Source organism: Lissotriton helveticus, chromosome 3_2 (genome assembly GCF_964261635.1).
Source record: "Lissotriton helveticus chromosome 3_2, aLisHel1.1, whole genome shotgun sequence".
Lineage (NCBI taxonomy): Eukaryota > Metazoa > Chordata > Amphibia > Caudata > Salamandridae > Lissotriton > Lissotriton helveticus.
Window position 1 is genome coordinate 102,350,842 of NC_136062.1, and position 27,753 is coordinate 102,378,594.

Here is a 27,753-nt window from a genome sequence, read left to right on the forward strand (position 1 = left end):
GCAAGTGGGATGATAATTTAGCTGCACAGTCACATTGTAAGGGGTAAGAAAAATTAGTACCAGCAAGCAATACCTTTTTTTAAGGGTTGGCTGAGTTGGCAGGTGCCACTACATGGAATTCCCTGGAGCTGCCTAAAAACTCCACTCCACCCTAAGCGGAAATCTGCATGGGATGTAAGCAAGCACACTTACCTGGTCTGGCATATTCGCTCTACGCCACGCGTGGGCTGCCCTCCTTCTTGCCGTAGTCCCCTCCTCGCCAGTCATAAACCCCAAAGTTATACATCTTGGGAAGACTGTGCATGCGTGTGCGCATGTGCAGTCCTCCCAAGACAAACAACGTAGGTATTTGTGACCAGTGAGGACGGTGAGGAAGAGTTAGCCCTGGCATGGCAGAGAGCGGAGATGCCGGACCAGGTAAGTGCTGCTTTCTAGTCCTGATTTGGGCATTGGTGGCAGGGACAAACTCCGCTACGCCACGGAGTCGGAGTTTTTGCCCGAACTCCACGTTCCCAGCGGAGCACTGAGTTGGCAAAACTCTGCAAACTCTGCAGGCAGAGCAGAGTTCACCACCCACCCTTACTTTTATCAATACACTTCTTAAAATTAATCCATCCCATTACGGCCTTCTAAGGGGCTGTCATGCTTTCTTACATATCTGTGGCCCTGCTGGATTCTGCAACTTTCTCAAGTCTCTGCCTACTAACATTTATTATTATAGGTTTGTAAAGCATGCAGCTACCAACAATGAGTTTAACTGTGCTAAGCTGTTACATGGTACGTTATCAGAGAGTGATGGAATAATGTATGGGAACAGCCAGGTTTTCAATTGTTATTGAAATGTGGCAAGAGACAGACAGGATCTCAGTGACTGTGGCATTGTGCTCCATAGTTTGGGCTCTAGGTAGAAGAATACCTGTCCCTCCAAACTGAGAAATGGTTGGCGTTGTTAGATCGAAGGGAGCAATGTTGAATGTAGGGAGACATCAGGTATCTGAGATATTTATGGCTTTTGATTATTTTGTGCATGTAGCATAATGTTTTGAAGGAAATCTTTTTTTCCACCGGCATCCAGTGGAGTTCATGCACAAGCTTAACCGAGAAGATGCATTTTGGCTGCTTTAGAAGCATCCTTGTGGTAGCATTTTAAACTATCTGCAGTCTGAGAACACCCTTAGTAATACCCAGATACAGAATGTTGCCATAATCAGTTGGGAAGAATTCAATGCTTGTATAATGCTTCTTTGAGCTGGGAATGGTAGGCATACAAGAATATTTCACAGCCATCTAAGAATTCCTAAGCAGGAAGTCACTACCTTGATGATCCTGGTGCTCATTGAGAGTTTGAAATCTAGCCAGAAGCCACAGTTCTTAACTGTATGTATTTTGTGGGGGCCAGGCCCAAAAGTCATAGGCCATAGGTGAGGTCCCCATAACTTGGGATGATTGCCTACCACCAAATTGTAGGTCATGTTAGGTGAATGATATCAAATAGTGTAAACCTACCTGAAAGGGAGTGGTGCTGTGAACAGGGTAAAAGACAGAGACTTTGTCAAACTGTTTCTGGAGGGATATCTGGTTTTGAAAGCAGACTCTTACTGCCTCATAATGTATTTGGAAACCATATACCACCTGTTTTACTTACAAGTTCCTGTCTTCTTATATTTTCCAGCAATACTTTCATGCAGGAGGAAATGGTCTGAAAAAGAATTTCTTGGAGAAAAGCCCAGATCTACAGTCTCTAAGATATGCTCTTAGTCTGTACACACAGACAACTGATTCCTTGATTAAGAAATTCATTGTCACTCAAACATCACAAGGTAAGCATTGTCTCTCTAAAATGTGTTTGTAGTGTGTTTATCTACATTATGTGTTTCTCTGTAAAATTGTTTAAAGAAATTGAACATATGAAAATGTAACATAGTTGTAAATATGTAAAAATATCATTGTGTAATTCAAATGTGTAAATCTGCAGTTGATGTACACATCATTGTATCACCACTAACCTCCTTCTTCATTGTTCAGTGAGTTGATGCTCCTCTGCTCTTTGCTATGTTATAGTTGTATAAAAATACCACAACATACATAATAGATCTGCACAAAAATATTACTTTACTATCCAAATTACCATAAAATATTGATGCTATAATGTATACAGGCGGGAATGTTAAGCTTAGCTATATATGGTCTCGGGAATGCCCAGTGACCAATTGATCAACATAAATCAGTGTTATGTTAATTATGTGTGCAAGGATTCTAGTGTTACTCAATGCTTGTTGATCTAAGGAATTTGTTGTTTTTGTGACGGCTGCCACTGATGAAATTGGACACCTACCATGGTCACCTCCTCATTGATGCTCTTCTGCAATGATACCACAGATTTCATCACTGGCTGATATTCTTCTCCTTCCATTGGTGATGCCTGCCCATTCTGTATTCATAGGGGCACACATAGGATAAAAGTGGTAACCCAGCTGGTATGTGTGAATGTCCTACAATGTCTAAGATCATCACAGGCTTAGTGAGAATATATTCCAAAACAATTTAAAAACGGATCTACCACTAATTGTATATTGGTTACTCCAGTCTTCCTCCTTCATTCTCTCTGGATGTTATTTACAGAGACTGGGAATCCACAGGGTGTTTTAAAAGAACCCTCACTCATCTACCCAGTAGGTGACATGCTTCATCATTGATTCCCACCCTGGTTGCCGGGTGCCCCCAGGGTGTGGTACGATGCCAGAATTACTGCAGAGTTGGTTATTTTTTTGTGATTGTTGTGCATGTGATGTGGTGTTTTAAAATTTGCTCAGGAGTCCCTATGATCCAAAGTATCCAAATTTTATTTAAACGCTATGGGGTTCATGGTCAATGATAAAAACAAGTAGTGGATGTCTATGGGATGGTTAATTGGACCCATGCATCCTTCTTGCGGTCATTCTGAGTGAGATCTACATGTTTCATTCACCTTAGGTAGCCCATGAGGGTCAACATTGCTTTCTTCAGGACCAGATTAGATTATGAATGCGTACTAAAGCATGCAAGGCGCTGGTGTATGTATTAATTAATTACAAAATATCCCTCCGTTTGTTCGATCACCATATGACTTTGTATTGTATCCTGTGAAGATAAAAGAAAGATAAAAGAAAGAGAGAAGAATGGTACCAATATGTAGTCATGCTTGTCCAGGGCTAAGTTGGTTAACACTCTAAACCCCTTTCAAACATTGTCATATAGTCACTGCTTATCTATATACTGTGTTAAGGTAGCATGAGCTTATTAAATGTTTAAACGCCATTTTTCCTTTTGCTGCTTCTGCACACGACACTTAATTGTTGATTTAGCTTTCAACCTACAAGAGCGTTGTGATTTACATGAGAATAATATGTTATTGCTCTGATATCAGCTTTGCTTAGTAAACTATGTCTGTACAGAGAGTGCTGAAGCTTCAAGAATAACTCGACACAGAATTGTTGTGAGGTCTGATCTCCGCACCTTCATAGACATAACATAAGTGCAGCTCCTGCCAAATTCTGGCTTTAGGCGCGTTTTATATTGCTTTGCTTAGAGCACACATACACACTTGATGCGGTTCGCATGCACAGAGCTGGTGGAAGCTGATGTGATCTCTTCATACTAGGATCTTGAGGTATGGGCCCGCCCTGCTAAAACCCAAAGAGACCTTCTTAGATATTAATATAATATGCTAGTTAGGGAGGGTGAGAATTAGGTGTTGTTAACGCTTATTCATTACATCATCTTAGCATGCTGTCACCTTTTGCTTTCTATGGACTAGTAACTATGCTGATAACTTTGCTTCTGATACTATGTTTCCTTGTATTATCTAAGATACTGCGTTTGAGAAAACGGCATTAGTAAATAAATATTTCAAATGTGCACGTGTCCTCATTTACTCCACGTTCTGGTTTGAAATGATTGTATAACGAAAGAGAGCTCATGTGTTCCACGTGACCTGAGGTATCGTAAGTTCTCGTTCTGGTTTGTCTAAACATTGGGAGTTTGTTATGACCAATGAGACACTGTAGCTAGCCTGGTAAGGGGATTTTGGGTACTGAGGTGAGTTTTGGGCCACCCTAATTCGCCGAGGTTCCAAATCTCTATGCACAGTTCTGTAGGAGAACGGAATTCCCGCTACATGGCGCCCATTCCTTGGTTGTCTTATATCATGACACTCGAGTAGTATATCATTCAAACCTTAACCCCTTCACTGTCGTTTCCGTAAAGCGGTGGTGTCGGAAAAAACTACCTATTTTTAAAATAGGTCTTTTCAAGCTTGAATCTTTCTAAAACCGTTTCCTTGAATTACTACCCAGTTGTGCTACAAAGTTTACTTTGTTTTTCTAAGTTCCTGTGCAGTCATGGCCCAGCCTGTGGACATTCCGAGGCATAGTCAAATTGCTGTGCGCAATCATTTGCAAACTTACAATGTACCCGTGGATGGCTTGGCTGTGATTTTGGTGGTGAGTGCGGAAGCAGCTTACCCGTACGAACTCTTTTATTCGTGGGTGACGTTTCCGGCTGTGGACGCTAATTCTAACGTGTTCCACACTTACACTCCCTCGCCTGTGCCGGCTGAATATACTCCGTACAGGGCACTGGAAATACCTATTGATCATTGGCAGCATCGCGTTTGGTTTGGTGGCGCCCTACCCCATTCTTTAACCGCTCCAAGGTTAGGTCCTTTGTCCATTCCAGGCGCTAATTGGCCTGTTTTAGCTGGATTTACTCCTCACCCTCAGCACGGCAATTGTGCCCTTGCAGAAATTCGTAGACTACATGTGGTTTCGATTGCCGTGATTTGTGCGTTAGTGCAATACATAGGTCGTCATCTCCCGGGTGGGCCCCCGGGGGTCCGGCTCTTCCAGCGGGACAGGGCGGTTTAAAACTCAGTCCGGTTATGGTCAATGCTGTGTTTGGTAAGCGTCCCCAAGAAAAGGATGATTTTCCTTTCTGGCTTGCCGAGAAATTTGATCAGCTGGAAGCAGTATTTTCTAATACAACTCCTGGAGATAAACATAGAATCTTAACGATTAGTTTACCGAAGGATTTGGCCCCCGAACTCGTTGACTGTGAGACCTGGGGAAAAACATTTGTGGCGGTCTATGCGAGGTGTTACGGCACTCCGTCCATGGCTGTCCTGCCTACGATCATTAAACGTGTTCAAGATGATCACGGACTGGAGGCAGCGGTTGAATTGGGTATGCGCCTGTGTGGCTCCTTTGATGTAGTTTGCGATCTCATTCTTGCTAATGTCAAGGGGGATGCAGTGAACTTTCAAGTAGCTAATGCTTTGGAGGCGGTTCCCGATGCCGATAAACCCAGGCAGTTAGCTAGGATTATTGTGGCTGCTTATAGAAAAGTGGGTCGCAATAGCAAAGGTCTAAAGCCTTTTTCTGTAAAAGAGAAGAAGCAACCCCAAGGGCAGACATCAGAAACGCAAGTTCAGCCTCAGTCCAAAAAACAAAATTGGCCTAAAAAACAGAAACAGGGTAAGCAACAACAACAACAAAAACAGGAGTCTCAACCTGCGTCTCAGTTGCCTGCGCAAACAGAACGTGTTTATGACTTGCGCGATCGCGCGACGATTAAATCACCTGATCGATTTCAGGTTTCTGATCAACGCTCTCCTCGTTCCTTTCAGGACTCATCGGCCCCGAAGACCGGTGGTGGAGGAGGCGGAAGGGGTCGGGGTGGTCAGCAAGGACGTGACCAGCCCCGCCAGACAGACGGCACAGGACAGCAGGACGGCTCAACGCCGAAGAGACCGCAGTTTGCCAAAAAGAAAGTCGCGGCTTTAACAGCGCATCGATATGCAACAGATAGTGAGAACGCGGCTTCGGAATCTGACATGGGCTCTGACTTTGCTGGACATTACAAAAAGGGGGGGTTTGAACCCATGCAGTCGCGGGGACCTGGGCGTTATGTGGTAAGTGTAAAGAGGGGTCCCCGCAAGGAGAACGTGTTGTGTGAAACACACACTGACACAGTTATGAATCAAAACAACCTTAATCAAAGATAATCAAAGATTACTCACAGCAAGTATTGTCATTTATTTAACAACACTAGATTTAAATCAATAAGACATTACATTCATATTTATTAAGTGAATGGCCCCAAACGGGAGAAAGGAGAGGGAAGAGAAATTGTGCTCAAAGCGGTGTAAAGTCAAAAAAGGGTACACAGAATCAAAGAAAATAGGTTATTACAGTCTTCAAATCACAATTGGAATTATTGCTAGAAACAAAAAACCTACATAATTATGGCATGTATTGTATCACTATTAACCTAGGGACATTCAACGGTCACATACATAGTTCAATGTAATCAGGGGGGTGTGCCGGAGGTCCCAATTGAGAAGGAAAGTCGTCGACGTTTCGACCCCTAACCGTAGGCTACATTAGGTCCTTTACCGGGGTCTTCATCAGGACAGGTACAGGGGGGAGAAAGACGAAGTAGGGTGGGGCAGTCCTATTTCAGCTTAGAACAATCAATTTGCTGAAGTAGAAAGACGTCCAATTTATTACTATTCCAGATGAGACTAGCTGCTCCGAGAATACACCAAATTAACGACACAGGAGTAATTACGCTGGTAGTCTTATGCAATTCGGATATGGTGCCTGATGTCACTTTTGCCTCACGAATAATTACTTTAGAAAATGCCGATATCACCCATTGTATTTATATGGGCAAAACCGAAGTGGATTCTATTATGACACTGTTGCGTGTTCAATCACTTGTTAGAACACCTTTTCTTTTAACGTCAGAGCCAAGCTAAGTGGAACAACCCTTCCAGTTACACACGAGGGATTCCGCCATATTTCAATGTTCTGTTAACAGGGGAAGCTCCGTGATAATTGAATCAGAACCACAGAAGGCGAAGTCGCGCTAGTCAGACTCGTCTCTGCAAACTCAGCAGGCAGCTCACTTTGCTGGACAGCGCGGCGGAGATTACCATTGTGAGAGAGGTCCTGCGTCCACTACTGTAGGTGACAGCGACTGATATTTATGTTGTGATAGAAACAGCCGATACAAGAGGTGCTCCCCCTGATAGACTTTATGAAATTGTCCTGTTAATAGAAAGTGACATACAACGTACCATCAGAGGGATATTTTGGGAAAATCTTTCGTCTACTTATGACATTTTGCTTTCGGAGGCTGACTGGCCCCCACCTTTTGTGCTCGCAGCGCCGCGAGGGGAGGAGGTAATCCTCCCAAGTTTCGCGAACACTGTCTCGAAGGAGCATGCGCAGCATTTTGCAGAAGAGTGGGCTAGGGCTCTAGCACCGGCTCTGTACCGCAACCAATGTGGTTGGGATAAATTGTCCCCATGCCACGAGATTCCTTTACGGTCTCAGCCGCAGCCTCAACCTCAATATCCCATACGGTGTAAAGCCAAAGCTTCTGTCGCGGCAATCCTTGAACAATTGGAATATCAGGGAGTTATTGAAACATGTGTGTCACCGAAGAATAACCCTCTTTTTACTGTGACCAAGCCAGACTGGTCATATTGTTTGGTATTGGATTACCGGCATTTAAACTCGCATTGCCGTAACTGTGCAGTACAGTATACTCACGGCTCTGCCCTAGTGGATAGTCTTGTGCGTAAGCGTTTTAAGACCACGCTTGACATTTCCAACGGTTTTTATGCCCACAGATTGGATAGCTTGAGCTCCCAATGGACCAGCTTTACTTGTGCCGGGGCCCAAAAACAATTTCGGCGTCTCCCAATGGGCTATAAGAATAGTCCTGGTATATTTACCACCCGCATAGTCTCTCTTTTGGAGAGGATCGACCCAGATGCTTGCTTGTATGTGGATGACATATATCTCACGGACGACGAAATTTGGGAGCATCTGTGTCGAGTGAACTCCATAATTTGTACCTTTGCAGACATGGGTTACAAATTTAACTTTGCAAAATCGCACATTGCAGAGTACACAGTGTTGTTCCTGGGCTATGAGCTCAACAATGACGGTAGAGGTTTGGCTCCTCACTTCTTGGAGAAATGCGCACAGTTGCGCGCTCCTACAACACTGAAAAAATTACAGTCTTTACTGGGCTTTTTAAATTTCGGGAGGACATACATTCCGGAATATGCCCAGCGTATCAAGCCTTTGTATGCTTTGATACAACCAACTTTTTCCAAATCATGCTGGCTGCCCGAGCACTCGCAGGCTGATCTGCTTGATTCTAAATTCTTACTGACTCGTGATAACCACACTAACCTGGTGATTAGAATCATTCCTGGGACAGTGGGTTTCACATACTTCACTTTTAATGAAGGAGACACAGTACCTTTTGCTTACCAGTCACTCTTGTACACTTCGGCTGAAATGCGGTTTTCCACTGTGGAGAAAGTTTTAACGGCTGTGCAGATGGCGATTCTTAAGGAACGTGCTCTGTCACAGGGAAAACGCATGTTGGTTGTTACACCCTGTCCTCATTTGGAGGCAGTTACGAAAGCCAGTGTACCAAATTCTAAAGCTTTGCACCTTTGGTGGATTCAATGGGCTGCTTCCTTGACGTCCACGGATGTCAAGTTTATTTTTGACGCCTCATTACGGTCGCAGGAGTACTTGCAGTATGAATTCGTTCATCCTGCTCCTCTGGCTATGTGACCTTTGGAGGACTGACTGAAAAAAATGAGAGTTTTCCCTCTTCAACCCAGGAAGGACCGGGAAATATCACAATCAAAAAAGAAGAAATTCCTTCCTGCGTAATATAATTTCAGAGCAATAATGTTGCTAGCAAACAATAACATTTAATCTAAACAATTTTTCTCCCGCCTCATCCTATATTGTGTTTAGACCACAATAAAACATAAAATGTATCTAAAGAATTTTTTTATTATAAAAAAGGTTTATCGCGTCGACAAACTGTTTTTAATTGAATATGTTTTATGTACTACGAATCATGTATTATGTCTAGTAAATATATGCACATTGTTGTCTTGATATATATTATATGATCTTTTATTTTTGTGATGAAGTGTTTATACTAAGCATGTGAAGATAAACCTTTTTTATAATAAAAAAATTCTTTAGATACATTTTATGTTTTATTGTGGTCTAAATACAATATAGGATGAGGCGGGAGAAAAATTGTTTAGATTAAATGTTATTGTTTGCTAGCAACATTATTGCTCTGAAATTATATTACGCAGGAAGGAATTTCTTCTTTTTTGATTGTGACCTTTGGAGGACTTCCATTGCATCATTTACACTGATGGTTCGCGCAGGTTGCGCATGGTTCTAAACACGCCTACGTTTCCGCATGCGCCATTGTGGTCGGTGCCATGGTGAACGATGAGTTCAAGTCCAGAGTAGTGCACACGCAGACTCTAGGGGACTGCACCGCACAATTGCCAGAGCTTCATGCTCTTTTACTAGCGTTAGAGTACGCTGATCCTGGTGTGACTACTCTTATTGTGACTGATTCTTTCTACTGTGTCCAGTCTTACAATGAAAACTTGTTCTTTTGGATTCAGAACGATTTTCATGATTCCAAGGGTAGCACAATAAAACACAAGATGATCTGGGTTCGAGTGGCTGAGCTTAAGGCTCAGTTGTCGCTCGTTTTTGTGATTCATACTCTCGGCCATCAGCGTGTGGGAGTTCACGCTGTCGGTAACTCACTTGCTGATGAAGCAGCGAAGTCAGCGGTGTCTACATATTTAGTTGCAGCAGTTACATGGTCCAAAAGTAAGATTGATGATATCATCTTGGCGGCTGTTGCTGCCACTGAGAAGGGAGGTAAACATCCTACGGGGTTCCCTTCGAAGTACACATACCACTTAAGTCCCGAAAAGGTTCCTTTTGTGAAAATTCCTGAAGTTGGTGAACGTTTGATTCCCAACTCGGATCGCAGGGCTACTTTGATTACAGCGGCGCATGAAGGTGTGGTGTCTGCGCATGCGGGAGTCTCGGCCACTGTAGCTCAATTACAACAACGTTTCTGGTGGTGGGGACTGTACAAACAGACGCGAGACTATGTCCTTCAATGTGACATTTGCCAGCAGATTAAACCTTCGACTGCTGCGCGTCCGCCACAGACACAGTTGTACATATCTAATAAACCGCTAGGTTGTGTTTATTTGGATCACTGCGGTCCTTTTTCCTCTAATACTGCGTATAAGTACATCTTAGTAGCGGTTGATTCATGCACACGCTTTGTGTGGGTATGGCCCCATCGCAGCGCTGATTCACGGACTGTCATTAGAGATTTGCGTGTCTTTGTAGGGATTTTTGCCTGTGGTACCTTCCATTCGGATCAGGGTCCGGCTTTTGCATCTAAGGCGTATAAGGATGCCTTGAGATCGATGGGGGTCCAAGTCCCGTTTTCGTCTCCCTGAGACCTGAGGGTAATAGTGTAGTGGAGCGAATGAACCGTGACTTGAAGCAATCTTTGACAGCTCGAGTTATAGGCACTGGCCGAAACTGGCTGGCCCACCTCCATGGCGTGCAGCGTGCTCTTAATAATCTCCCTAGAAGGTTTCTGGGTGGGCGGACCCCATACGAAATGCTCTTTGGCATCAAGATGTACGTCCCTGACCTTGATGGTCTAGACTGTGTGGATCGCGCCACAACCTTTGACGTAGATGAACATTGCAATGTTTCACAGGATCTGTAAAAGACCAGAGACAGTCTTGCAAAGGAACATTTGCCCTCCACATCGGATGATGCGTTGCAGATCCCGGTAGTTGGCTGGCTACCCCAAGTTGGAGAACTGGTTCGCGAGAAAGTCGATAACAATAAAGAATTTGGTCCTTACTATCGAGCTCCGGTTCCAGTCCTTGGAGTGAAGGGCACAAGAACAGTCATTTTACCACCGCTTCCAGGTCGTAAGGAAAACAGGTTTATCTCAATTGACAATGTCAAGATACACAGAGTGGCCGATTCTTCTTAGTATGTCTCCGGCAGTTTCCTGTCCTTCCATTGTGAGAAATTCTATTTTGGCCACTGCTTCTAATCCTGAACCAGAAGTGGCCATCGAGTTACCTGCAATTTCAAGTCCTTTATTAAGTGCTTTGCCTGGTACAGACCATGATGAAATTGACTACACTTACCCCACTGACTTATCTATGCCAGATCTGCAGACACGTTTGGCCACAGAATCGAGATTTTCATTTGACTCTGTTTCCAATGCCTCGAAGAAACCCTCACGGTTTGCAGTTTATGCCAGTTTATTTTTAAAATAATTTTTGATTCCTCCTTGGACATATATCTGGCTGGTGCTTTTTTCAATTTATCTTTTTATGTCAATTGGTTTTGTGTTTTATTTTTTCCGAATTGTCAATGGACACTATGTCGAGGAAAGAACATGCATTCGACATCTCAATGGAACTTTGGCCCCACTGTCCTCATCGCATTCTGCACACATACTGAAAAGAGACTTGACATTTGTTAACATCACTGCTTGGCCTGTCCTTGATGGGATTGTGTGGGATGCCGTTAGATTTCAAATTCATGGCCTTACAGAGGTTGTTAATGTCCCTAATGTGCTTAGAGTCAACATGGGGGATGTTGTGAAACAAAACATACGTTCTGATGATTGGGATGTTCAGGCCGTAGAGACTTTGTTTTCTGATTTGAAATACTATGCTGCCTTTGATGCTGAAGATTTGTACTTAGAATCTGCTAATTATGGTGATTTGTTTTGCTTTCAACATTTTGGCAATCACTTCTTACATAAAACTACTTCTAGAAGGAATACTGTGAATTATACACAAAGGGAGCATTGCCCAGCTCCTAAACAAGGCAGTTCAAGTACTTTTTTGAAAAAGTACACTTATTTTGCTGACTTGAATCAGTCTAATCCCGAGTCCTTTTATTTTAAAATGACACAGAAGCCTATGTCCAAGGTTAGACTTACCGATACCAAATTATTGTATTCAAAGTCCTTTCTTGATCAGCTGGCTGTTGGCGGCTATGAATTGTGGAAGGAAACTATTGACCTTAAATCAGTTTGGGGTTCTAAAAGCTGGCAGGTACAAGGCACTGAGGCTTTGCATCGTGCTTGTCTCATCCCGAATCAAATTTTGTTTTTGAATTCCTCTATTTCACAGACAACATGCTTTGGATTGGCTACTTCTAAAAAATTAAATACACCTACCATCCCTGAGTTAGAAGAATATTCTGGCTGGAGTAATTATACTCAGTTTTCGATTAGAGACTTACAGACCCTTTTGCTAAATTCATCCTTTAACATATCCAGTTTGGATCCAAAAGGTTGGCTGATGTGGCTCAGAAGTGCTGATTCATGCCAGCACCGTTTTCTGGGTTTATCTGATGGCTTTAAACAAGTCAGACCTGTTCCACGTTTTGACACTGACCATTCTGTCACGACTTACTCAGTAGGCAAATTATGTCAAAATTGGCTGAAACAATCTACATTGACTGCGGTTAAATTACATCTATCTGAGCTAAATGAAGATGTAGATTTAAATGATTTCATAAAAGGCCCGGCTAGTGGTAGATCAAAAAGATGGATATATGCGATTTACAATGAAATCTGGAAGACATCACAGATTGAGGCGGCAACACGCCTTAGGGCTATTGATCAAGCTAATTTAGAAAAAGTGCTTGCAGTGGTAGATAATGGTATTAACATGCTTTCTTCCCGCATTTACACGTTAGATAATATTATGTCCTCTGTAGTAGATATTGTGCAGGATGAAGTGTCTGTGTTGTACCATGGTCAAAATCAGTTGCGTTCTATCATGCAATTTGCGTGGACCCTGCAAACACTGAAGTCTGGCAAGGTGCCATGGACCTACATGAATGTCTCCTCTCTCTTTGCCCCTTTTAATTTAACTGATAAGCAGCGCTTGCTTTCCATGCGGGATGCGTCTTTTTCTATGTTACATATTGAAAGGTTAGAATCCTTGCCTTTCTCTGTGGCAGAAGCCACTCTGCAACATGGCTTATCCACGGTTTGATAACATTGCCGTTTGCTTTATATAAGTTTACAAATTGTATGCGATATGTTGCTATAGGTCGATATGAACCATTAGGTAATGCATTTCTTCATGAAGTCTGGTCCCCCCCATTTACTTATAGATGTTTAAAAGACGGACAAGAAGTTTATCTGAATGGGGAGGAGTGTACAGAGACACCGGATCACTCCTTAATGTGTAGACACATTCAATTGCACGGTTCTTGTAATCAAGACCGCCCTAATCTGGCCTGTGTTTTGAAAGGCACACCATTCCCGCAACCATTCCCACTTTTACTTTGCTGGCAAACAGTAGTTATTTACTTTTAAATAATGAAGATTGTTGTGGGTTAATTAGAGGTGTCGCTTATGTGGTAAATGTATCAGAGCGTGTGGTGTGTTGCAAAACTGTACTTTGCCCACCCCTGCATGGAAAAAGGGATGTTTCCATCTGGCCGCGCATCCCAACATTGACAGCGGAGTTCAATGGCATGAGTAGAATAAGAGCTCTTTTGTCCCAAAAAGAAGTGGCCTTGAGTTCGGCTCGGGAAACATTTGTGCTTCACATAGCTAACACCCGCACAGAGGTTCAGGCCCTTTTAAATACTGATTTGCCGTTGCATTTCAGCAAACTGGTTCATTCAATCTTTAACGCGTCCTCCACGACTGGACTGGCGCATTTTTTCAAAATAGTTAGCAGCGGTCTCGTGACTTCATTTGAGAAAATATTTGAGGTCATTCCTGCTTTTTTCCATTCTATTTTTTCAAGTCTGTTTGGTGGATTCCCCGTTTTACTGGCACTGGCGGCAGGCGTTCTGGTGATCTTTTGTTTCATTAAACATGGATGCCCTTTCTATGCAAGAAGCCGTGCAGCCCCTCCTGGCACTGTTTCGCGACAGGATGCTTGAATACTATGGCACTTTGCCGCTTGCGACTTTAAGCACTGCATTTGGATTATCGTTTCGATTTTCCTATTTTACATGTGTCCAGCCTGTGTTTCATTGCCTCAGCTGCCATTTCGACTGGGCCCTTGATTTGTGTCTCTGCAAGACGGTTTCTCCTGACGTTGATTTTAATCAGCTAATGGGTCCCGTCGTTACTCACGAGTTGGTTTGTACTGACGAAAGGATTATGGCCTTGGCAGCGATGCATGGACTAATGGGTCATTGGAACATACTCGAAGCAGCGCAAGATTTCTTGGCACATAGCTTTCTTGAGAACCCACTGAGTTGTCCTCTGATGGTGATAGAGACTCCGGCACTTGAAGAGTACGTATGTTCTTTCCCACTGTTAAATTGGATGGCTGAACTGTTTTCGGATGAAGACGGTGATTTCATGTTGGAGGCTGTTGCTGCATATTTTGCATATTCGGTCTTGTCCTAAAAACCTTTCCAAGTTTCAGATCACGGCCCCTTATTTTCTACTGACATAACCAATTTTGCTTGAATTTTTCACCTCCCAGTCCTATTGGCATGAGCAAAAGTGAACAAAGTATTGACATTTTGGATTTTTCTGATTCATGAAAATTTTTTGTCCCATCAATTTTTAAATTATAAATATTGCTCATTGTTCTTGAACTCTGTTTTCATGAAGAGGCCCTTCTCTTCTCTTATCTTACCCGTGCTCGGATCATGGGGGGGTGTCATATAGTCACTGCTTATCTATATACTGTGTTAAGGTAGCATGAGCTTATTAAATGTTTAAACGCCATTTTTCCTTTTGCTGCTTCTGCACACGACACTTAATTGTTGATTTAGCTTTCAACCTACAAGAGCGTTGTGATTTACATGAGAATAATATGTTATTGCTCTGATATCAGCTTTGCTTAGTAAACTATGTCTGTACAGAGAGTGCTGAAGCTTCAAGAATAACTCGACACAGAATTGTTGTGAGGTCTGATCTCTGCACCTTCATAGACATAACATAAGTGCAGCTCCTGCCAAATTCTGGCTTTAGGCGTGTTTTATATTGCTTTGCTTAGAGCACACATACACACTTGATGCGGTTTGCATGCAGAGAGCTGGTGGAAGCTGATGTGATCTCTTCATACTAGGATCTTGAGGTATGGGCCCGCCCTGCTAAAACCCAAAGAGACCTTCTTAGATATTAATATAATATGCTAGTTAGGGAGGGTGAGAATTAGGTGTTGTTAACGCTTATTCATTACAGCATCGTAGCATGCTGTCACCTTTTGCTTTCTATGGACTAGTAACTATGCTGATAACTTTGCTTCTGATAATATGTTTTCTTGTATTATCTAAGATACTGCATTTGAGAAAACAGCATTAGTAAATAAATATTTCAAATGTGCACGTGTCCTCATTTACTCCACGTTCTGGTTTGAAATGATTGTATAACGAAAGAGTGCTCATGTGTTCCACGTGACCTGAGGTATCGTAAGTTCATGTTCTGGTTTGTCTAAACATTGGGAGTTTGTTATGACCAATGAGACACTGTAGCTAGCCTGGTAAGGGGATTTTGGGTACTGAGGTGAGTTTTGGGCCACCTTAATTCGCCGAGGTTCCAAATCTCTATGCACAGTTCTGTAGGAGAACGGAATTCCCGCTACACATCATTCATATTGAAGGCCAAACAACAGAGAAGCCTTTCATACAAGTAGTGCAAGACTTATTTGTTTCGAAAGGGTCGCTCATATTTAGCCTTTAAAATGCCCATATTCTGGGCTGGCACACAAAACGTCAGGGAATCATCTATTGACGAACAGACTAAACATTTTGGACTAACAGACAAAAGATTTTAACCAGAAAAAAGGTAAATTTAACTCACACACATATATGTTAGCATAGTAGAATTGAGGCCCCCATAAGAACAAATGTGCTGTGCCCAATCATGCGCGCCAATACTGGGTCATACCCCTCGTTTTTCCTGCTCAGAGAAAAATGTAGGTGACGAACATTGTTTGATCATTCATACCAGCATCACAATGCGTAGTGTCTCATGCAGTGCTCTCAATCTCATACTGATATTGTGCATAATTATTGGGTCATGCCCTTCCTATTCTGCAAAGAAGAAAATAAGGGGGCATATTCTCAAGGAGTTATGTCTGAGTTAACAGCACTTTATCGCAGCCAAAGTGGCGATAAACACATCACCCTATTTACAAGCTGGTGCAAACAGTTCAAATCACCAGTCAACCTGCGATAGCAGCCGTAAAAAACATCGCCACAGATGACCCCCGCAACTATCACTAATGAGATGCAGAGTAGGCGTTGCTGTGCCGAAAGACGCGACAACACCACTCTGCAACATTCTCAACGACCATCCAGATCGGCGATAAGAACCCAAAACAGGCAATAAGGCACGTTAGCAGCAGGAAACTAACACCTGCTCTGACCTGGTGTAAAGTTGGACGCATCCTGCACTAGAAAAGAGAGCCCAGCCCAGGGCCACACCTGAAGAGCTACAGATGACATGGAGCCAACAATCATGCGGCTGGGAGCCCCAACCGGGCCACAACACCCACCGTCACCACCCCCAGGACCTCCTCTCCCCGGGCACACCCACCCCTGGGCAAAGACATGCCACATCAACTACACAAAACATGTACCAAATAATCCGCCTGATGTCGCACAATCACATTTGGTGACATGCATGCGTTGTCACAAAAATGAGCATCACACATTCACCTTTGAATTAGCAATAAAAAATGTATTCAAATAAACACAGAACAGAAATGAATACACATGGCGTCTCTCCTCTGGACAATAGGTAGGTCACAGCCTGCAAGACAAAAATCCAGATGAGAAGGTGCGACTTGCGCTCATCAAAGGACAGAGAGAGAGCAAAGGAGCGAGTGAGATACAGAGAGAGAAAAATAGAAGGAGAGAGAGAAAGATGGACAGAGAGGGGGAGCTAGAGAAATATGAACAGAGAGGAGGAGAGAGAAAGACTGACAGAGAGGGGGAGAGAGAAAGATGGACAGAGAGGGAGAGAGAGAGAAAGACGGACAGAGAGGGGAGAGAGAAAGAAGACAGAGAGGTGGAAAGAGAGAAAGCCTACAGAGAGGGGGAGAGAGAAAGACGGACAGAGAGGGGGAGAGAGAGAAAGACGGACAGAGAGGGGGAGAGAGAGAAAGACAGACAGAGAGGGGGAGAGAGAAAGACGGACAGAAAGGGTGAGAGAGAGAAAGACGGACAGAGAGGGGGAGAGAGACACAGATAACAGAAGAGATGGACAGGGAGAGAGACAGTGCCAACACTGCGCACCCAGGCCTCACTGCTCACCTGCTGACACCGGTGTGTCTCCAACCATGTGCCGGTATGTTGTGCAGTTCACCAGGTCCCACCAGATCCGTCATTTGAAACAGAGTCCGGCTAAATGAATGGCAAAGTACATGCAATTGCACACAACATCATCGCCTGTCTGCCCCTGTGCAACTAGGCAGCTGCACCCCAGCTCCTCCCACCGCCCAGCGGTGCATGCCTGCCCCTGCGCACTCAGGCAGCTGCACCCCAGCCCCTCCCGCTGCCCAGTGGTGCATGCCTGACCCTGTGCATCCAGGCAGCTGCACCCCAGTCCCCCCCGCTGCCTAGCAGTGCATGCCTGCCCCTGTGCACCCAGGCCTCACTTCTCATCTTCTGTCAACAGCGTGTCGCAATGAGGGCCGGTTCAAGCCCCAAGCCCGGGGCCCGCGGACATGGCATCCTCCACATCATGCAGCCCCGCTCCGCAGGCCACCAGGTCTCACATTTGATTCTGAGTCTAGATGTCGCCATGGCAGAGGACATACCAGTGCACCGGGCATCATCGCAGGCTGCACACCCACTCAGACCTTGAGGTGCCACTTACTCTGTGATCCTGGAGGTGACGCCATGTTGCTGTAGTCCCGCACTGGCCGCTGGCTCTGGCCTACACCGTGGTCCAGCAAGGCACACAAATTCTGAGCATTCCGGATTGTCGGGAAAGGGCATCATCGCAGGCTGCACTCCCGCTCGGCACTTAAAGTGCCCCTACGTCAATGCACCGAAAGCCACCGTACCGCGGTGGTGTGACTGTGCCGGCTGTAGTGTATCCGGTGCCACCAAGTTGGTGCCTCACAAGTCTTGGACTCGGCATGATTGGCTATTGTGGTGCAGATGCCATCATGTCACCTCCAGGCTGGGGGAATGTAATGTTGCAGGGCCCTGGACTCCCATGCCTACATGAACACCTTACGGATACACCCAGAGAGAGGTTGGAAATGGTGTCCAGCATGTGCGCCAGTCCCTTTTTATTGTCAGGGTTACATGTCCTGTGACACGGGAGGGGTGTGGTGTGGGTGTACACCAGCCATGAAGGAGTGGCTGTGGCATGCTGACAACTAGACCTGGGATCAGCAGATCACTACAGGGTAGACCTGGGACATGTAGCGTTGCCGTCTCCCCCGGTGAGCATAAGCGGGTGGGCTGGCCTGGCGTATGCTAATCCAGCGTAAGGGTGTGAGCAATTACCCCGGGGCTCTGGGAGTGGTTCGTACAGGGCTGGACAAGGAAGTAACTAATGCGTGTGTCCCTGTTGTTGTGTCTGCGCCACCCAGACCGCATTTGGTAATGTCTCACCCTGTAATACAAGTTCTACGACATGAGCCACATGGACGTAAGAGGAATTCACTGAGCCTACATTCATCCACACTTCCACACTTGAAAGACCATAGACATGACACATCTGTGTGTTAGGGATGTTGTTTAATGCACATTCAGTGGAGTGTTGCATCTGGAGCAGTACAGGGCCGTGCAAACACCACATGACGATGTTGGCCCGTGGAGGGCCAGCCAGAGTCCTTCAGAGAATGACAAGTCCTAAGGAAGAGGAAGAGTTCAATCCGCAGTCTGATTGCTGTGTCATTGGCGATCAAACAGAATATGGCAGTCCATGTTGAGGTCCAAGGTGAGTGTCGCAGAGTGCATCGGGGGACAGTGGAAGGTGATGATGCAGAGGACAGAACCAAGCAGAAACCGGCCATATGGTAGAGAAGAATGCTACTGCGTCCTTTGTACCACGAAGGCAGGTTCATCCGCATCTTCGTCCACTGCTGTTGCATGTGCCTCACGTGTGGTTGGTGGTGTTCTGTCTCCTCTACTGTGTGGCAGTGACACCTCAGTGGCTGGAGGTGGAATGTCTGCCGCACTCTGTGGCACTGACACTTCAGGGGGCAGAGATGTGGATGTAGTGGTAGCAGCAGCATGCTTCAGCGCCAGGCCTTGTGGCAGCAATGCCATGAGGATGGTCTTGAGGTCATTAAGGAACCCAGCTACCACTCGCTGGTGTGCAGCCATGGCATCCGCTCTTTCCCTATTCGCCCACTCCATGGTCTCCATTAACTTCTGCATGTTTCCCAACTACCGTGTGACATCTCTTACTGGACAGTTGTTCTATTCTCTGAGTCAGGGCTCCAGCAATGTCAGCCATGGTCTGTTGGAGTGCATGGAGCAGACTGTGGGTGTCCGTTAGGGACTGTGAGTGGTCCTAGTGTGGCATCTAGTGTGTCTGCCATGCGGTCGAAGTCCACCCGTACCTGTTCAGCCAGATTCTCCTGGCACCCCAACATTGGAAGGCAATGTGTTGTTCGTGGGGGTCCTGGGAGGCAGCCATGGTAGTGAGTGCTGCCTGCTGTGTGTTCTGTGCAGGGGGTGGGGTCCCATCGATCTAGCTGAGCTGCCCAGCTCCTGGATGTGGGCTGCGGAGGCTGTCCAGGAGCTGTTGGAGGGCGCCAAAGGTATGGTGGTCCTCTTTGTCATCAGAAAAGAGAGGTTTGGGCTGCTCTGCAGGAGGTGTTGATTCTCCCTCTACAATTTGAAGGGGTGATGCAGTTTAACAATGTGTCCACATGCATGTTGTCGCATTGTACATGTGTTAATACAGACTGCATGACTGTGTACATTGTGGCTGTTTGGGAGGTGCTGCCTATTTGATGGGGGACAGTGGACAATTCGACAACATGATGTGCGTGTGTTTGTACTTGCACATTATCAACTCACATTTCCCTACAATGCCAAATGTGATTGGCTAGTGTCTACACCCTGTCGGCACCAGTTGTGTCCTGTGTTCTGATGTGGACGTGTTGTGTTTTTTACCACATAGTTGTCTGAGCGCTCACATCGAGGCGAATGGGGGGCTGGCCTCTCGCCAGGCAGGATTCCGCCCCAGGCATTCGACCGAATCGGTCGTAGTTTCAGTCCTAGACAACCTCAGAAAGGGTATGGATGACAACAACCGCCAGGCACTGGTCCTCCTTGATCTTTCCGCCGCCTTTGACACGGTGGACCACACCATCTTACTTGCCCGTGTCAAGGCGGCCGGCATCGGGGGATCAGCTCTGGTCTGGCTCTCCTCCTTTCTGAGGGACCGCACTCAGGCGGTCCGACTGGGCGATTTCACCTCCACCCCCCTCCCTGTCACTTGCGGTGTTCCCCAGGGCTCCTCCCTCTCTCCTTTACTCTTTAATCTCTATATCTTTCCTCTTATCTTTGCACTCCAGCAGCTGGAGGTCACTGTTTACAACTACGCGGATGACCTCCAGCTCATCTTTGATCTGTCCCCCTCTCCTCTTTCGGTCTCTAATTTCCAGTCAACTATGACATTTATCAGGGACTGGATGAACCACAACCATCTTAAACTGAACCCCGACAAGACCGAGCTGGTTCTCACTGGTGGTTCATCCAGCCCCTGGAACTCTCTTTTCTGGCCCCCCTCTCTTGGCCCGGCACCATCCCCCTCCACCACGGTCAAAACACTGGGTGTCAAAATGAACAATCAGCTCACTCTTCATTCACAAGTCGGTTCCGTGGTCTCCTCCTGTTTCCTCACTCTCCGAACTATCCGCTCTGTCTCCCGCTTCTTCTCTCCCCAGGCACTTAAGATCATCATAGCCGCCTTGGTAATCTCACGATTGGACTACGCCAACGCCCTCTATCATGGCATTCCAGCATACAGCCTGCGTAGACTCCAAACCATCCAGAACCAGGCGGCCAGGCTGATATACGGCCTTCCACGCTATCACCACTCCACTCCCCTTCTAAAAGAGCTTCACTGGCTCCCCGTGAAACAACGCTCCCTTTTTAAGATCGGATGCATGGTTTTTCAGGCCCGCCAGGGCACTGCCCCCGATTTCATCGCTTCACTAATTAAACCCTATGTCCCCGCTAGAAATCTTCGGTCTTCCTCCAAGTTCCTTCTCCAGATCCCCCGCTTCTCACGTAAAAAGTGGGGCGGTTCTAACTTCTCAACCCTGGCCCCTACTTTTTGGAACTCACTCCCAGACAATCTCCGTTCTGCAACTCAGTATCTCTCCTTCCGTAGAGACCTGAAAACTTTCCTTTTCAGCCAGGCTTTCCCCGCCTAATACTTATTCCACCTTTCCATGGTCTTTCCCCCTCAGTTCTGAACCTCCAGCGCCAAGAAACCGCAAGGTGTACGCCGCGCTCTACAAGTGTTTTAAATTAGAAATTAGTTGTCAGTGTTGATTTGCTTTGCATGTTATGTGTGTGTGTGTTGCATTTTGGAGGAGTCGCCCCTGCGACTTTGATTTTGCTGCCCCTTCCCTATTTCATGTGATGTGCCTTTAACTTCTGTGCATATACAGTGCTGAGATGTTGCATACTTGTGTACATTGGACTCTTGGTGGGAGTTGGGGGCTGGGCATGGTTTGTCCGCAGATGTGCTCAGCTCAATTGTGCATGTGTGCCATTGTGCCCATCTCCCCTCGTCCCCCCAGTCCCTGGTCGTTACACACTCTGGTGCTGTTGTGTTCGGTCATGTTGAGCATTGTCCAGTACCCCAACTCCTGCCACCGTCTCCCCACTGATGACTGTGGACACCATTTCCTCCCTATCTTCCAGCTCCTTCTGTGGCGCAGGACTCCCATCTCCAGTCTACACTGCTACCTTCCGGTTGTTGGCGAGTTTCAGCTTGGTTTTGCGCTTGACAGCATTCCAGCGCCTCTTGACCTCTTCCATTGTCCTCTTCAGCACTCCCACTGCATTCACCTTGTCCACGATGGACTGCCATAGTCCATTTTTGGTTGCAATTACATTTTTGTATCGCTATTGGACTTATTGCAGCTTTTTATGCGTTCGTGTTTCACATTTTTGTGGCGTCGCGTTGGTTTTAACGCTGTCATTTGACGCATTATCCTGAGACTATCGCAGGGTACCGCCGTGTTGTGAATACTTTTTAACACAGCCTAATTTTCCTGTGATAGGCTGCGATGTTGAAAGTTGCGTTAAGCTAATTTTGCGATAGTTTTCACACGTTCTTGAGAATATCCCTCAAAGTGTGACGTCTAATTTTGTCATATGTGCAAAAATCGCAGAATCTTAGTTTATTTGGCATGCAGAACTGCTCATACACCAACTCATTTAGTTCCAATGCATTCAGGTGTATGCATGTCTGAACCCTGTGATGGGAATGTCTCTAAAATACAATGTGCACAGAGACAAAATACTGATGTTGCAGGTAAAGGTAGGATTCCTTATACGCTACTGCTCAGGCATGGGCTTTTTTGACAAGTATTTGTAAAGTATCCAGAATTGGTCACTGTGTTAAAAATGTTTACCTCCTGTTTGCTCTGTCACTTACTTTGTCTGTGCTCCTCACCGTCCGTTACACCTACTGGTTTCTTTGTATTCCTTTAATACTGAATCAGACTGCCAAGGGCAATCATTAAATACAGATTCCTTTTTCCAGCTTCCAAATCCGGCCCCGTGACAGCGGCTGGTCTCGCCTATTACATGGCCTGGCCGCGCTGTGCGTGTGGTCACTTCCTGTGAAGGCGGGGGCATGCTACCCAGTGTGGGTGTGAATCCGCTTTGAGTGAGGGTCCGTTGTCAGTTGGTCAAAGCTATGCCTGAAGGCGTGGTCCCACTGTCTGTTTATAGAATCCCAAATTGGGGATCATGGTAGACAAAGTCCTAATCCTCATATCTGATTATGGTGCATAATCGGACTTGCCGTGTTGAGACTGAAAGTCATCATACATTAAAGGTGGCCATTTAGCGATATCCTTATAAGCTTGTTCCTTTAGTTGTGATGGGGCCATTCAGCAATACCGTTATAAGTCTATTACATAGTGTTATAGGGTCATGGCTGTCATGATTAGTTGTTATACATACATTTACCTGAATTAAGTTAAAAAGTTGGTGCATTATGCCTAAATGTGCATTCTTTTTCCTGAACTGGGTACACTAAATTGTAGAATTTACTAGAGTATTTTCATAGTATACTGTCATTTTCCTGTGATATTCACTATTTAACAAATTGTAGGTTTTTGTTTCTGGTTGTATAGAGTAACAACATTATGTTTCTTAACGTGGGTGCTGTGCCTTGGTTGATCTAGTGATGTATATACTTTTGGAACCATGCCTTGCCTTGTTACTCAACTTAGTTACATGCGATTTGTGTGTAGGAATAATCTTCTGCTTTGTTCTGGGTAAGCAATTCTTTAGGTTTTAATTACAGTTGTCGATAGTCATGATATTCTTCCACTATTCTTTTCGTGGCATGCTTTATTGGTTATTCTGACGTAATAGCATTCGACTCAAAGCATCAGTCTGTAATTAGTCTTCTGAGATTGTGTATTGTTGGTATGATGCAGACATGTGAGGTTCTTGAAGGATACAAAGGGGGTATCCGGCTGGCTTTTTCTTGGCTTATTATGAATAAACTTGGCCCTGCTATGTTCTCCTCTAGTCTATTTCATTTCTGAATCACACTGTGCCAAGGGATGTTGTCATTCAGGCCTGTCTTGTGCGTTGATAGTCGATAGGCTCACCATTGTTCTTTCTCAAAAAGGTGGCTCTCCAAGTTCTCCCCACTGTTCAGTTGTTCAAATATTACCCAGGTCATGTCATTAGGAGTATGTCCTTGGTTAATGAAGTGGTCAGTCAGTTTTATTGTACTGCTTTTGCATGTAATGTTGCTTCTGTGTTAATTAATGCGAGTCTTACTTTTCCTCGTTGCCATTCCTACAGAATGCAATGTAAGGGTGGGCTGAAAATTTGTTCCGCTCACGGAATTTGCGGATTTTTCGTAATTTTGCGATCTGCGTTAAAATCCGCGAATCCGCGAGCGGGACGAATTTTCAGCCGAGCACTTACAGGGTTACAGCAGCAGGTGCAAAATATGAAGCTAATTAACTTCAATTTGGGCACCTGCTGCTGTAAGCCTGTAAGTGCTTCCTGGCGCCTCGTTGCCTACTTGCAACTATTCTCTGACCCTGCTCTGACCCTTGAAGCAGGGTCAGAGAATAGTTACAAGTAGGCAATGAGGCGCCTGTCACGAAAATTAAACCTCAACAGGAAGCACTGACAGATATAAATGATAGAAATGATGCCGTGGGAGACCTCTGCCACCCTGCCAGACAAAGAGCCAGCTCGCAGGGTCATTTGACAGGGGTGTTAAGAATACTCCTATCTAAAATGGTGTGATATATGAGAATAGATTAATAAACAGCAGACATTCCTCGTGTTCATTACGCTGAGTTCATCAATGAATGAATTCCGGTCACACTCCGAGATTAGGCACTGAAAACGCTAATTGTCTGAATACTCAACATTAACATTAAATACATAAATCCTGTATAGAAAGAAGCTTGCTCAGGGCCATGCTCCTGGCCCCAAGTAACTGCAATAAAAGCTCAAAGAGACGCACATGTCCTGTGATTTATTGAACATGGAAAAGCTTTTTAAACAAGCGGTTTAAACTATGAAGAAAATTAAGGGACAACAATGGTATGTTGTGCAGAATTTCAAAATCTGTTCAACAACCACTTTATCGCAACTGAAATAAATTCAGCTCCTATCAAGAAAATGTATATCTTCCTTAGATTTAGACGAGGCACAACACACAGGTGGCGACTGAAGGCGCATGGATAGCTCTTGCATTGGGGTTCGCATAGGTAGACTATGTAATGCCCTCCTGAAACTGAATGCACAAGGCACCTTCATTTTAGATGTAAACATCTAGATATGGAGAGGAGTCTCTTAGTTACACATCTGGGTTGGAATGGAGCTAAGATTATAGGACTGAAGGCAAAACAGCATTTTGTCTGCTTTGCGTAGGCTGGGCTTGGATGAAATTGGAAGTGGCTATCACTGTTGTGTGCCAGTGTGTTGTTATCAATGAGTGCATGTATGTGTGCTGCTTGTTTGCCTTTTTGCTTTGTCAGTACAAAAGTGTCCTCATGCACAGTGTCTGTGTGAGACTGGGCGCCTAAGTGTGAATCTCTAACAGCATGTCCGTTGTCTTGTGTGCATGTGTTGTGTGCCAGTGTGTGAGGTGGTTTGTGCGCATGGGTATCTGTATGTCTGTTGTCACTTTTGGTAGGGTGTTTATAGATCTATGAGCATTATTATGCATATCTGTGCATAGGTATTTGTAGTCAATGTGTACAGGGACCTGTAGCTATATTTATCTGCGTGCACGGACGTCTCAAAATAAGTTACTGTCTGCTTGTGCATGTATGAGTGCTGGGTTCTCTAGTTGTTTGTGTGGTGTGTGCATCTGAATGTATCAAGTAAGCATGAGCGTAAAATCCGCTCCGATCGCGGATTTTGCGGATTTTCGGTAAATCCGCGATCCGCGAACTCTCGCGGATTTACCGAGAATCCGCAATCCGCGATCGGAGCGGATTTTGCGGTCAAAAGTTCAAGCCTGCATAATTTACGATGGCGCCGGCAAGCTGCCAGCGCCATCCTCAAATGGTTACTTAATTAGCTTCGACAGGAAGCTCTAACAGATAAGATAAAGCAGGGGCTCGAGCGCCTGCTTTATTTTATCAGTTGGAGCTTCCTGTTGAAGCTAATTAAGTAACTTTTGCAGGATGGCGCTGGCAGCTTGCCGGCGCCATCGTAAATTATTTACATGGTGTCTGAAGGGCAGGGTTCATTCTGGCACGACGCATGTGCCCTAGTTGCAGCTTAAATTCAGTGACTCATTCATCAGCCAAAAAATAATCGTGAGCGTTGTGGAGGCTGGGCAGGTGTGCCTTGTTCCCAAATATACCATCGAAAATCCGCTGTGATGCTGGTCTCTGACTCTGACCTTTTATACACACAAGAGGCATGTGCGCTCGCATGGAAGCCCCGTCCGTTTGGCCCCGCCCACACACTCGAGGTGTGCACCGTCTTCCCGCCATTACCCACTATGATGGACATTTCAATCAAGGGACCCCTGCGCACTTCGGCGCGATTGCATAGCAACACACACTTGGTCGCTGGAACTAGTTGAAGCGCAAATGCAGTGACTCATTCATCAGGCAAAAAAAAATCGTGATGCTGGCCAGAGGCATTTGCATCTTTGACTTTCACGAGTGCAATCCCCGTGCCTTTCCTGTGACCAGGGGCTTCTGTCTCTTAATCTGCTGCTCTGATCGGTCTCTGACCTTTTGTATACACAAGAGGCATGTGCGCTCGCATGGAAGCCCCGTCCGTTTGGCCCCGCCCACACACTCGAGGAAGCCCCGCCCCCAAATCCGCCGATCCGCAAAATCCGCGGATTTTGCGGATCCACGATCCGTGAATCCGCAAATTCGTGAATCGTGGATCCGCAAAATCCGCCCATGCTTAGTATCAAGTATTCAAAACCAACCATACTGGCTTTGCCAAGCCTTGTTAGATAAAGCTTGCGATTAGAGCTTTCCACGTCGCTTTCGTCCAGCGCCTTGATAAGCTGCAGTTAGAACTTTAGCCGGCACAGCTCGGCCATTGCCACTCCTCTCCAGCGGAGGAGCGTGAAATATGGGCTAGCGTGTTATCTGTGCCCCACGGCCCTCCTGCGTCACCGAGGAGCTCCGGTGAGGGCAATGTCACTCAGGGTGGCGATATGGCTGCGCTGATTGCTCACGACGAGGGCCTGCCTCTGTGCATTACTTCACACTGCTCACTTATCCTCACTTGACCTCCAGTTCGAGATGCCGGTCATGCACAGGGGCCTCGTGAACGGTCTGTTCTTGTTCAGGGACGTGAGGTTATCACATATTCATGACCTCAGGCCACCTTTTTACCCATTTTAAAGGCTCCAGACACACACACCTGAATGAGCACAGCTGCGCTTCTCATTGTGTGCATGGTTTCATGATTTGTGTCACTGCACTACTTTAGCTTCTGTTATTTCACAAGGTACAGTACAGCACCTCTCCAAGGTCTCCTCATATTAACCAGTAGTGTTACCTGTTCTTCAGTGGATAGATGTATTACAAGTCTCGGTGCCTCCCGTCACTTCCTCCTTCTGGCCGCTACACTTTAGTTTTCTGCTTCTGCAGCTTTTTTTTTAAGTTCCTCCTAATGTGCAGGAGCTTCTGTTTAGTGAATACGGGACGATGCTTGCGCACCATAGCCGCCTGGACAGGTCAGCTGTAGTGTAGTAATATACATTTACCCAATGAGGGAGCACTTACTGGATTAGCCAGTAGAAAGTACTCCAGGGCAAATCGCAAAAAAAATCTGCGATTTCGCAGATTCTTTTTGCGATTTCGTGGGGAAATCCGTGAATTTGCGGAACGCGAATTCGCAAATTTCACCCATACTTAATGTAATGCACATGTACAGGTAATCAAATTGAGTACTCCAGATGAGTTGCCGTTTGTATACTTCTGTAGTGTCCATATCCTTCCTGGATCCAGATTTAATGTTTTTGTAGTCTTGGTTAAGTGACAGATGCTGCAGTTTCCACAGTGGAGATGTCCTGTTACTTCCGGTAGGACCCATAGGCTTCTCAATGTACTTCTTTCATCATTTGATGATGATGTCATTGGTCTGGTTCTTACTAATCTGTCTTTTATACTTCTTGCTATCTTGAAAGAGA

General features: G+C 45.4%; 1 protein-coding gene across 1 annotated transcript in view; it reads left to right on the plus strand.

The window, feature by feature from the left end:
- Positions 1 to 27,753, plus strand: part of UNC13C (unc-13 homolog C) — a 1,503,140-nt gene that overhangs the window by 1,362,276 nt on the left and 113,111 nt on the right. Inside the window, exon 29 of the mRNA XM_078684856.1 lies at positions 1,673 to 1,820. Within this exon, the coding sequence (XP_078540982.1) occupies positions 1,673 to 1,820 (148 nt within the window). The remainder of the gene's footprint in view (positions 1 to 1,672; positions 1,821 to 27,753) is intronic.